Source organism: Ziziphus jujuba, chromosome 5, assembly GCF_031755915.1.
Source record: "Ziziphus jujuba cultivar Dongzao chromosome 5, ASM3175591v1".
Taxonomy (NCBI): domain Eukaryota; kingdom Viridiplantae; phylum Streptophyta; class Magnoliopsida; order Rosales; family Rhamnaceae; genus Ziziphus; species Ziziphus jujuba.
In genome coordinates, this window is record NC_083383.1 from 29,605,113 (window position 1) to 29,618,360 (window position 13,248).

Consider the following 13,248-nt stretch of genomic DNA (forward strand, 5'->3'; position numbering starts at 1 on the left):
CTTATTTCCTACTACTAATTGTGTTTTTACAAGAAAATCTCTAGTAGTTGTGGTTGTACCATACTTTTGATACACGTATACATGTGAGATACACGTGAATGTGTTGAGACTATGGTACTCCCAGATTACCGGAAATTATTTGGTGTTTTATGGTGGTGTGCATCTTTGGGCTGTAAATTGATCTCGGTAGCTTCTCTTCAACTCGGTTATTACTTCTACTTTTGAAGGGCATTGATTGTCTTGTCCGTTATTGTTAATGTATTAACACATTTTGAAAATTGTTGCTCTATATCACATTTATTCCCTACCTTTGAGTAGGAAGTTCCAATTCTTTTCTTTTCTCTTCTTGAAAAATAATAATAATAATAATAATAATAATAATAAGCTAATTAGCAATCAGCAATGAAGTGCCTGACTAAAATGGTAAGGGACTCAATTTGTTTCTCATTACATAGTGTGGGATTCGAGGAAAACCCAAGGCCGGCAAAGGATCAAAATACATCACCAAAATCCAAATGTCATTAATACCGACTAGCATTGTGTTAAATCAAGAGTGGATTTGTTTATTTTCTACGTCGGAAATTCAAGAGAGAATAAAATCAGCAGAACAAACATGAATTTAGTTGTCAGCCTGCTTAGTAATCATAAAATAAACAACAAGAACAAAATCCTACCAGATAATGATGAGAAACTCTAATCACACATCTCAAATCTATTAGTGATTACAGAAGTAATATTAATTAAATTATCAAAATACCGTTAATTACTAAGCCTTGGTATTAAGTTCTGAGAGTTATCTATGTTTGTCTTGTACATTATTACCATTTGCCCTTTATATGATTTATATAAACGCTTACAAAATTAATGTAGAATAAGAACAAAAAGGAATGTGCAAGAGATTTCAGCCGTTTATGATTTGATTATTCATTGGATATATAAACATCTACATACACACAACATAAACATACCTTTTGGTTGTGTATGCTGGTTCGGTGATTTGCAATGGAGCTAAGCATCTTACTGATCATGGTGCTCCTATCCATACTTGTGCTTTCAGTTTTCTTTGTGTTGCAGCTTTGGTATACACCAAAATCCATGGAGGTAATCCCAGGAAGTTTGGGTTGGCCAATCATAGGTGAAAGTTTACCATTTATATCTGAATTTTCAAGCCCATCTGGTATTTACAGCTTCATGAACAAGAGGCAGCAGAGGTAAAATTTAACCCATCAAAATATTTAAATGATCATCATTTTTTTATAAGTTTTAGGATTATGCAACATATATGGATATTATATATATATAAATATATATACACACTGCTATTCACAGGTACGGAAAAGTGTTCAAAACACTAGTGTTGGGGAGATTCACTGTGTTTATGACTGGAAGAGAAGCAAGCAAGAGCTTGTTGACAGGAAAAGATGGGATGGTAAGCTTGAACCTGTTTTATACAGGGCAGCAGGTGTTAGGCCCCACAAGCTTGCTCCAAACCACCGGAGAAGCACACAAGCGGCTCCGGCGACTGATTGCAGAGCCCCTATCAATTGAAGGGTTGAAAAAGTATTTTCATTTTATTGACACCCTCTCAATTGAAACCTTGGAACAATGGTCTGGAAGAACAGTCTTTGTTCTTGAAGAAGCTTCAACAGTTGAGTTTTCGGGTTTGAAAGCAAATTCAACTCCCTCATTAATTTCAATTTATTTGCTTAAATCTAACATTATGTGTTTTTAACTTTCTTTCAGTTCACTCTCAAAGTGATTGGCAATATGATAATGAGCTTGGAGCCAAGTGGTGAAGAACAGGAGAAGTTTCGAGCCAATTTCAAACTCATCTCTTCCTCTTTTGCTTCCTTGCCATTTAAAATCCCAGGAACAGCATTTTACCGTGGCATTAAGGTCAGCTCAAATGACTTCTTCTTCTAATCCTGAAGAGTATTGGGAATTTCTAGACATGTTTCTCTGATGAAGTGTTCTGCTTATTCTCAGGCTCGGGATAGGATGTATTCGATGTTGGACTCGACAATATCCAAGAGGAGAAATGGAGATGAGTTTCGACAAGATTTCTTGGAATCACTGGTAATGAAACACAGCAAAGCAAGAGGAGGAGAGGAACAGGATGATGGTGATGAAGATAAACTGACTGATCAACAACTGAAGGACAACATATTGACTCTGCTTGTTGCAGGTCATGATACCACAACTGCTGCTCTTACATGGCTCATCAAATTCCTTGGAGAAAATCCTCCTGTTTTGGAACGGCTCAGAGTAATAATGCTTTTTTCAACACACTTTTATATTCAGATTTTAGCTTTCTATTTGCTGAAGATATTGTACTGATAGCATATACTGCAAAATTGCGTCAATCTGCAGGAAGAACATAAACAGATTCAAGCAAACAGAAATTATGGACCAAATCTCACTTGGTCTGCTGTCAATAACATGCCTTACACAGCAAAAGTAAGCAAAAAGTTGTATGATTAATTATTGAGTTTTGCTATTTGTCACAAGCTATGAATATCTACAGGCAGCTCCCATTTGCAGCCCAGCATAGTGCCTCTTATCTAATTACTATACAGTTTTACAACTTATGATGAAAAGAATTTCTTTCCGAGTTATTAACTTTTATAATCAATCATAATTTATCTATTGATCAGAGTCCATTGTTGCCAAATTAATTCTTGGACTTTGTTCAAGTTCAGGTAATTAGTGAAACTCTTCGAAGAGCGACAATATTGCCTTGGTTTTCAAGAAAAGCTGCTCAGGATTTTGAGATTGATGGTATAATCTCTACCCGCTATACATGTATCGAATAGCAACTATTTTTGCATGCAAATAAACCATTTTTTATTTTTTTTTGGGAACTATTTACAGGATACAAAATCAAGAAAGGCTGGTCAGTGAATTTGGATGTTGTTTCCATCCACCATGATTCAGAAGTTTTTCCCAATCCCGAACAGTTTGATCCTTCCAGATTTGATGTAAGGAAGTGTTTGTAGAATTCAAAATTTTCATTTCTTATAAGTCTTTCTGCATTAGAACTAAGGTTTTTTTGGATGGAAATACAGGTACCCTTGAAGCCTCTTAGCTTTCTTGGATTTGGTAGTGGACAAAGAATGTGTCCAGGCATCAATCTGGCGAAACTTGAGATCTCTATTTTCATCCATCATCTGGTTTGTAGATACAAGTAAGATTAACAACCACAATCTTCAAAAAGTTAATGGATGACCAAAGATTAATGGTTTGTAGATGCAAGTAAGATTAACAACCACAATCTTCAAAAAATTAATGGATGAGCCAAAACCAATTAAAATTTAGCAATATTTTGTATTGTTGGAGAGCATACATATTTCCTATCTGGTTTGGTCAGTGAACTATGCAAAGGGGAATTTTTTTTTTTTTAAAAAAAATTGAAAAATACATAATTACGTCTTTTTATTCTTTTTTATTATTTTTTTTAACTTGATGGTAAGTGAGAGTTATAAATAAAGATAGAGACTTGTAATTTGGTTAATAACTAAACACGATGGGATGGCTATGCTTATAATTCTGACATTGTGATGTTTGTTGCAGTTGGAGGCCTTTAGAGAAGGATGATGCAGTCCAGCCAACACTTGTGAGGATGCCGAAAAACAAGTATCCTATTGTAGTTGAGCCCCTCTAAAATTTCAAAGCATAAGTATAATATTATATAATATTTATATTATCTAAGCGGGACAGAAAACTTTGGAGAATATTGCAGCTATGGCTGCTTTTTTCAAGTGAGGAAGAAAGCGTATTATAAAAATATCCAAGCCTATCTTTGAATTTCTAGAAATAGTTGGAGCTCATTGTTATTTTCATTCCAAAATAATGTACAAGAAATATCAATTGATATTTTATCTTTGGACACAGAGAAAATTTTCATGATCGAAAGCAAAGGTCGTTATAAATAATTCATAAAGAATTAATGATTTCTGCTTCAGGCCTAAATTAGATGTTCTATTTTCCCTTCATACCATATAAGGTACAGGCAATCAGATTAGATGCTAACAATCACCAACCCAAACGTAGAACTAAAGTTTCTTTGTTAGTAAATATTCAGGTAATCCAATACTCTTTTAACATAAAAAGATTAGGAAAAGTAGCATCACATGATATACCAGATAATCAGGCCAGAAAGGTTTTATCACCATAACAGATTACCAGTTTTCTTAATAGCTTAGACTGTTTAGAAATAGTAATTTGCCATTTTGGCACTAACTGGAACACCGTAAGTAATACTTACTATTTTAAGTCGGCCTAACGCACAATGAAAACAAATTAAGTTTATGCTTAGACTAATTTCCAAAACAGAAACAGCCAAGAGAAAACATTGTAATTTGTAAACATGATAATGATCATTAAATGATGGACACTACTAGAAATCCCTGAACCTGCTATTAATTAGGATATAAACAAGGAATACACACCTTGGAGATATATCTTTTTGTTTTTTAAACTCTTTCTAAATTGTCCTATTGTATCAAAAGCCAAACAGGTAAAGAATCAGTTGCTTCCAGTTTTATCATGTACCAAAAGTATGATTACCAAAATGCATCGAATTGAGCACCAGGTTAACAACGGATACTGACGACCAAAATGCATGATTACCAAAAGTATGCATCAATCATAGTCCAAGCACCAAAAATAATTACAGAAAGAAGACCCTATAAAAGCAATTAAAAGAATAGATCATGAAAGCTAGAACAGAATCGAGGGTGAAAAACCCTCCGAAACACAACAAATCTAATTACTACAAAAAGTAATAGGCTGTTACAGACAAAACAAGAAGAACATAGCTCCATGAGTTAAATGTTCATCACTTATGCAGCCCGCAAAGACAACTTGCAGTTCCCACATCAGCGGCAATACAAGGAGGTTTGACTTTTCCATCCTGATACCAGGTCGAGCGTTTTTCAACCAATTCATTTAAGAAATCATTTAGCTTATCAATGGTGACATTAGGCATCACCACAACATGGGCTATATTTCCTTGGCATGCTAACTGCCACCTACGAACAAAATCCTCATCTAGAGGCCGCTCAAACACAACTGTGCTACTGAGTTCATTCAGCATGGCACTGATCCCGGCTTCAAGAAGGCGGTCCTTCAAATAGTGAGCATTTCGGAGACACTTCTGGACTTCTTTTTGGAATCCCTTGTAACCTTTTCTGTTTAGGGTGTACCAGAGGAAAATTGGCGCATGGCCGTTCCGACTTCCCATGATAGTGGCATCCCTCGAAGCAAGGTACTCAACATTCCTTGAAAGGACGTTAATGTGTTCCAGCCTTGTTATCTGAACTCCGCAAGGCATTGGACATCCTACAAACTTGTGGCCAGAGACACTCACGCTACCAATTGGCTTCTTGAAACTAACCTTCGGTGCCTGCTCACAAGTTACCAAAACAAACAGTGAACGAAAAGGAGAAGAATATCCAGAAAACATAGTGCAAAGTACATGGCAAGATACAACTCTATACGTCAAAACAGTAAATTCAGACAAGTTTTCAAAGAAAATGCTCGAATCCTGTTACTGACCAATACAGGTCACTAAAGTTGTTGTTGTTTTTTTATTTTTTATTTTTAATTTTTTTTATTATTATTATATATATATATTTTTTTTGGTTGCAATTTATAAACAAGAGCTGGATTTCAACTCCACAAGTTATCGTAAGATCCATATTATCAAACCATTGTAGGCAAAACGAGGAAAGGTAAAGAAATGCCATAATCAATCAATCATGAAGATTCAACCCTACACTTGTGAACATGATAAAACACAAATTGATCATTCTCAGCAAGAAAATGAAAAACAGAACAACAAAACAAAACATAGTTTGATCAACCATTTTAGTAAAATATCAAAATGAAAAAGAACATTGAGATTGAGATGACTTACACGTTTGACAAAAGGCATCATAAGTCCAAACAAGGCACCATCACAATGGATATAGAACCGATCCTGCGTGAACCCACATTCCTCGAGCGTTTGTATGACAAGATCAAGATCATCCACAGCTCCCTTCACAGTTGTTCCTGCAATATATAAACCAATTCACCAAATCAAATAAATGAAAGTAAGCAACAAATATAAATAGATACATCAATATATATATATAAAATATATATACCTATATTAACATTGATGATTGCAGGCTTGTCCTTGTTAGCTAGTAGTTTAACCTTAAAATCAGCACAGTCAATCTCGCCGGATACAAGAGTCTCAACCTTCACGCACTCCATTCTATACATTCGAGCAGCTTTGAAAACAGAGTAATGGGACTCTTTGGAGCCGTACAAAATCCCATCTGGGAGTACTTCTCTTCCTACCAAAATCCCATGAAGATTCCCTTCCGTACCGCAATTGGTGATGTATCCCCAGTAATCATTCTTCTCAATTTCCCAAAGGCGAGCAAACCAGTCCAACACACCTACTTCAAACTGTCTGGAATGGACGCCATAGTTGCTTTCGATGAATGGATCACCGAGATTGTTGATTGAGAAATGCTGCAACTGCCCCAGCGCTCCGTAATCGAAGTCCAAGTTGTACGGGTACCCTGTAAACGGAAATCGAATTTTTACAAACGCTACTACAAAGCTAGAATCTTTAGCTAAAAGATTTCGAAATTTGATTAGGAAAAAGAGCAATACCCAGATGGTATTTGGTCCTCTCCAGGAGGGTCTTTCTGTAGCGAGCGAGGACACTGGCCATGTAAGCGTCCTTGTCGCCAGTGAACTCGTCGTTGGCTTCGGGCTCGGTGACGGCGAGGCACGTGGTGTGCACGTTCCGGCCAAGCACTATCTCTCGCTTTTTCTCTTGCGTCTTGTTGTCGTTGTTGTTGTTGTTGTTGTTGTTTTCGTCTCCTTCTCCATATCCCAGATCACCGTTGGATAGAACCTCCGCAGGCACTGGTTCTGCAACTATGGCCGTCGGATCGAAATTCTCCGACAGGATCTCCGCCGCCAAGCCATTCGTTTCCAAGCTCCCAACCATGGCGATACTCTGCAAAATAAATAAATAAATAAATAAATTCCGAAAATTGAGTCAAAACCCCCCAAAAAAAAAAAGAAAAAAAAAAAAAAGGACCTAATGGGTTTGTTTGTAGAAAGAGAGATACGCTAATGGATTCGCCGAGACAGAGATAGAGAGAGCGAGCTTGTAAGAAATGAAAGAAATGGAAATTCGTGAATGGCAGCGGGTGAGATAAAAGTGGGGGGGAGGGCTATACGCTTCTATTTATAGGCATTGTGTATCATATAATCCCACTTCAAATCCTTGTCTCAATTTCCACTTTCTTTAACTTTATTATTTATTTTTAATAATCGCGTCCATCAATCATGAATTTCTCTTGAGTTAATTATATGCGTAATTTTTTATTTTTATTTTTTCTTTTGATGAATCAGAATTTCATGAATTAAAAAGTTACAAAGAACAAGTTGATGACATTCTGTCTTCGTAATAAAAAGCTTTTCATAAGCTATAAGGGAGATTAACACAAGAAATACAACCTTTACAAAGATTATCTTTCAAATCTTAAATCCAAGAAAAATTTGCAAAACTCAAACAAGAAAGAAATAATTCTATTTAATATCCTTCACATTCCCAAGTGTTGCACTATAAATTCCTATTATATAGTTTTAAAAATAGTTCATGCATCAGATTTATAGATATTAAATTTATTACAATTAAAAAAGAAAAAAAAATCCATCCAACTTAAAATTTGAATTTTAAATTTAGAATAGTATTTTTATAGTTTTTATCACCAGAAAAACCTACTAATATACAATTTTTTTAAAAAACAATATCGATTAGATTTATATCACATCTACAATCTTGTCTAAAAGATATGTCGTTTTGAAAAAAAAAAAAAAAAGGAAAAAAAAAAAGAAAAAGAAAATTCCATTCTTGTTCCCTAGCCAAATAGATGTATCATCTATTCCCCTCCTATGCCAGTGGATTTTCAAAAATATAGTTTTAGAAGTTTGTTCATTGAAAATACTGCTCATTAAGTCTATATTCCAGCCTCTATTTTCTTTATTAAAGCAAAGAGTTTATAATTACAAGTATAGGTTGACTTACCTCGTTGTTTAATTCCAGTTTGGCCATAAATCCTTCCTTCCAAGGAATCCAAGGGTCTGACCAAATATCCACTGTGGAACCATCTCCAATTTTAAAGCAACAATTTTTCTTTAGCAGATCTCTTGTAGCAAGTATATTCTTCCATCCCCAAGAATTATTTTGTCTTGGAAACAAAGAGAAGAAACATCTACCTTTCCAGTATCTTGCTTTAACACATTGAATCCAAACACTAGCAGGCTCTGTTGAAACCTTCCATCCAAGTTTAGTCAATGAAGCTTTATTCATATCCTCCATTCTTCTAAACCAAAGTCCACCAAAAACTTTTGGTTGGCACAAAGAACTCCATCTTTTCAAATAGAGAAAATTGCTTTCATTCATTTTGCCTTCACACCATAAGTTTTTTGGAGCTCTATAAAGCTCTTTACATATCTTATTAAAAGAAACTTTCAAGGAAGACATCTGATCATAGAGGGGGATTGCTTGAATAACAAAGTTTAACAAGAGTGGCTGTTCCAACTTTTATAGTAAGTTTAAGTTTCCAGTCTTCAATTTTCTTCAAAACCTTTCTTTTAAATCTGCAAAAACTTCTAATTTATTATGACCAGTAAATAATCTGGTTTCAAAGATATAAGCTTCATTCTTAACTTGTTGATTAATTCTTCAAGTTTTCTTGAAAAATGTAATATTTTTTCTATAAACAATTTTAGAATGAAACAGACCAGATTTAAAACCATTCATCTCTTGACTTGACCATTGGCAGTAAGTCTCCAAGCAAGTCTTTAGATTTTTTCACTATTTTATTTGCTTTGTAGAAAAGAAAATATATCATTTGGAAATAATAGGTGGGAGATCAATGATGTTGTCCTTGAAAGTTTATACTTGCGGAATCTTTTTTTTTTTTTTTTTGGTTCCTTTTCATTATTTAAAATTCACGTGGATCGTGTCCAAAAATAATACTCGTGTTAAAAATAAGATATTGACGTTTTGGTTCTATATATTATTTTAATAGCGTTTAGAAAAACAAAAATAACATCAAACTTTTTGTTGTTTTGGTTTTTATATTCCAAAAAAAAAAAAAAAAAAGGAAAAATGTAACGATTTACATTTACTAACAAATCTTTTGGTTGAACAATTATTTGAACAAGAAGAAAAGTCATATTAATTAAGTTTAAGCATAAAAACATTGTTTTAATAAAATTAATAAATAGTTTAGATAAGTAATTGTTATTATTATTATTATTTTAGTTTAGCAAGAATAATTATTACTATCGAAATCTTCTCTAGTTGGGACAAAAATCATTAACATTTTAATACATTTCACCGACAAATCCATAAAGATTTAAATGAAACTAGGAAACGGAAAGTTTTGTTGGTTGGAGGAAAATGGGATGATAAATTTAAGCCAATGAAACGACGACGTGTAAGTGACATGGACGGACCCCACAGCTGAGAAATGAATATTCTGGGGAGTGCCTCGGAATTAGAGAAATACAGAAGCACGTGACGTGGAACCAAAAACCTGGATTGGTTACAATTATTTTTATTATTGTTTAGTCGCTTTCCAAATTATGAGATTTTTATTATTATTATTGTTACGTTTTTTTAGGCTAAAAGATTCGATGATGAGAGATCTTTCTCACATTTTGTGGTCCCCACGTGGAACATTTGCATGTGGTAGAATTCAGCGGCAACAGAATGAAGGTTCCAGGAAAATGGATATGACATGGGCTCCTTTTTCTTGTTCTTTTTTTTTTTTTTTTTTTTTTTTTTTTTTTTTTTTTTTCAGTAACAAGGGACATGGCCATCTTAGGAGGAATATTTTGGAAAATTTTCATTTGGATGTTTTGAGTTTTGCACGTGTTATAATTAGATTTTATATTTTTGAAAAATCTTAATTAAATTTTTATTCATTAATTTTCACTGCTTAATGTTAAAAATTGAAATTTTATTTTTATCGTATTATTTAATTATAAAATACTGAATTTCTAACCATTTATTAGCCTTTTAACTTTGAAAATTAATCATTAAAAATTGATAACTATTTTTTTTTGATATATTTAAAAGCCTCAATAGAGGTTAATAATAATTATTTTAAAAACATATAATTTAAATATAATTTGCATGAATGTTTATTGGATTACCTGTTTTAAGGTGAAGCTTGCTTGATTGAGAATATCCAGGAAGAATAGTTTTGTCCAAAAAGACTTTCAACACAAAATCTGTGAAAGAGTATTGTTCTTCTTCTTAAGGGTTTACTATGACTTTATAAAGATAAGGACAATACAATGTTTTTTTTTAAAAAAAAAAAAAAATACCTTCATTGTTCCAATTATAATTTCATTGTAAGTCAAGGCGCATTAATTTGGATTTCTATGTTTATTTAAATGAAGTAAATAAAAGAGTAGAAAATATCATGCCTTTTTTTTTGTGTTTTAATTTTTAAATAGGGATTACAATCATTTAAACTAAAAGAAAAGAATATTTTACTTTAGTCCGATTGAACCCAAAATCTGAAATTGTATGGTGGTTTCATTTTATTGAACCAAGCAATTAATGGTATATTACGAAGAAGGGTATAAGAACTATATTTTTCATAGATGTTGATATAGTAATTTAATAGGTTAATATTAAAGGTTTATTGTCACATATAGACAATCAAAAAAAGAATATATATATATATATATATATATATTTAAATTAGACTCAATTAATTATTGTCATGCTAAAATAGATCCAATAAATGACAAATAGCTTTATTAGAACAATCTTGGTATGACTATGAACTTTCAATATGAGCAAATTGCATATTATAATGCCAAATTAATAGTCTTTCAATCAATTTGGGAATGGAGATCGAAAAGCAAATATTTTTCTTGAGAAAATAGTATAGTATATTATTGGCTATATTAGTAACAGTGAGACCAATATATTTTTCCTCAACCACTGCTTGGTTATAGCCTAAAAGTCCTAATTTGAAGTTCAATGAAATCCACATTCTAAAGTTGAAGATTATTAATTAAAGAAGAAAATATTAATTTTGATACTTAATCATATTTCCTGTGGACACTTATTTAGGCATCTAAATTGTCTTTAAATATCAAAGCTTCTTCATTGTATCCTAGAGACCGAAAGCTGGTTGTTAAACCTCAAGTATCAAACTCAATGGCAACACTTTGAAAATCTTTCTATGTAGAATAATTCAGTTAACTTGTATTTGTGATGGTAAAGCTTCTTTTTCCTTATCTATTAAGCTTTTGAATAAGGCAGTGGGAAGGCTGGCAATTTTAAAATCAAGCTGTCATGATAGCTTGCAATAGGTGGACTAATCACCTTAACCCCACAGGCCTCATCACAGACTACTACAGTTGTCCATATAAAATGTCAAGATAGTTTCTCAAGGCTGATCCTATGCCGACTTAATCCACTACCTTTACCGCCTTATGCACCTATATTTTCATTTCCATTCACTTTGCAGAATTAACCATTTCTTATAAGCTCATCCCGTGCCTATTAATAAAACTAAATAAATAAATAAATAAGTATAATCAGAGAGAAAGAATGAGAGTATTAAAGAGAGAATTTTAAAAGGATTTCTCTTAAATATTTGTATTTTTCTTTTACAAGAAAGAGTGTATGTTTTTTTTCTATTATAAGAGAGTTTTTTTTTTCTATTATAAGAGAGAGTATTGTATTGTCAATTGTGCTTTTTTTTTTTATTTCAGAGAGAAATTATATATCATTTTACTATAATAAAATCCTTTTACAATTGCATATTATTTTATGTGTATTTTAATTGAAAATTTTTTATAAAAATTCTTATTTTTATTAAAAAAAAATACTTAGAAACAGAGAGAAAGAAGGAGAGTATTAGAAAGAGAATTTTAAAAAGGTTTCTTATAAATACTTATGTTTTTCTTTTGTAAAAAACAAGTGTATGTTTTTTTCTATTATAACATAGAGGGTATTGTCAATTATACTCTTTTTATTTTAGAGCAAAATTATTATATACTTTTGCTATAATAGAATTCTTCTACAATTGCTTATTATTTTGTATGTATTTTATTTGAGAATTTTTTATAATAATTCTCATTTTTATAATTTTCACTTCATCTCTAATTGTGTCTTATACCATAATATCCTAAGAGTGGTATCAGAGCGCCAAGTTTATAGCCAATTTTTAATTTTTTGTGCTATAGTCAGATCTAGTTAGTGGAAAAGAGGCACCTTCAATAATATCGACGAAGTACGAAATAGAAAAGTTCAATGAGAACAATTTTTTGTTGTAGAATGTGAGAATAAAAGCAATTTTAAGAAAGATAACTGCTTAGCGGCAATTAAAGATAGACCTGCAGAGATACTTGACGACGGCAAGTGGAACGAGATGGATGGCAATACTATTGCTAATATGCACCTAGCACTAGCAGGTGAAATATTATCAAGCATGGCAGAGAAAAAGATAGCAAAAAAGATATGGGATATGTTGACAAATTTGTACGAGGCCAAATCACTACACAATAAAATATTTTTAAAGAGAAGGCTTTACATTCTTCAGATGATGGAGTTAACTACTGTGACTGACCACATCAACATCCTTAATACTTTATTTTCACAGCTCACAGCAATGGGCATAACATAGATACAGGCAAATGTGCTTTCAAAGTCTACCTAATTCGTATGATCAACTTCTTGTCACCTCAATCAACAACATAGAAATTTTAGTCTTCGATGATATTGCAGCTGCGGTTCTTGAAGAAGAAAGTAGGCGCAAGAGCACACAACATGTTGAAGCTTTGACAATGACGAGAGGGAGATCAATGGAACATGGCTCCAATGAGAGTTAAAATCAGAGTATATCAAAATCCGGAAGTAAAAGAATGTCAAATATCACCATTGTGGCAAGAAAGGGCACTACAAAAAGAAGAATGAAGAAGCCAAAAGAAAAGGTGCTAAACCATCAAAAGTTCAAGGTTATGTGGCAAGTACCTTGGGGCGATGGTGGAATTTTATACAGTGAAGCAACAATAGTTGGTGAAGGCAGAAGAAAATTCACTAATCTTTAGCTTATGGTCTCAAAAGCAACATGGCATATGATCTCCAAAAAGAATGGCTCCATCAATATGAATCTATCTCAAGAGGATTTGTCCTAGCAT

The 13,248-nt window shown here is 32.8% G+C and overlaps 2 protein-coding genes across 4 annotated transcripts; one reads left to right on the forward strand and one right to left on the reverse strand.

Annotated features, from left to right (window-relative positions):
- The first annotated feature begins 98 nt into the window (after positions 1 to 98).
- On the forward strand, positions 99 to 3,806 carry LOC107421666 (abscisic acid 8'-hydroxylase 1). The gene is made up of 9 exons (XM_048475324.2): positions 99 to 1,211; positions 1,330 to 1,648; positions 1,744 to 1,896; positions 1,987 to 2,265; positions 2,371 to 2,457; positions 2,700 to 2,778; positions 2,872 to 2,978; positions 3,066 to 3,184; positions 3,571 to 3,806. Exons 1-9 carry the CDS (start codon positions 1,003 to 1,005, stop codon positions 3,659 to 3,661), a joined length of 1,443 nt encoding a protein of 480 aa, XP_048331281.1. The 5' UTR covers positions 99 to 1,002; the 3' UTR covers positions 3,662 to 3,806.
- An 884-nt stretch (positions 3,807 to 4,690) lies between these two features.
- Positions 4,691 to 8,453, reverse strand: LOC107421651 (serine decarboxylase). 3 transcript variants are annotated; one of them, XM_048475321.2, is made up of 5 exons: positions 8,099 to 8,453; positions 6,670 to 7,021; positions 6,150 to 6,575; positions 5,918 to 6,054; positions 4,691 to 5,404 (listed from the first exon to the last, which is right to left on the reverse strand). In XM_048475321.2, exons 1-5 carry the CDS (start codon positions 8,390 to 8,392, stop codon positions 4,838 to 4,840), a joined length of 1,776 nt encoding a protein of 591 aa, XP_048331278.2. In that variant the 5' UTR covers positions 8,393 to 8,453; the 3' UTR covers positions 4,691 to 4,837. The 3 variants fall into 3 exon arrangements, with proteins under 3 accessions (XP_048331278.2, XP_048331280.2, XP_048331279.2); XM_048475323.2 differs by lacking the exon at positions 8,099 to 8,453 and adding an exon at positions 7,137 to 7,281; XM_048475322.2 differs by lacking the exon at positions 8,099 to 8,453 and adding an exon at positions 7,106 to 7,266.
- Positions 8,454 to 13,248: the final 4,795 nt, after the last annotated feature.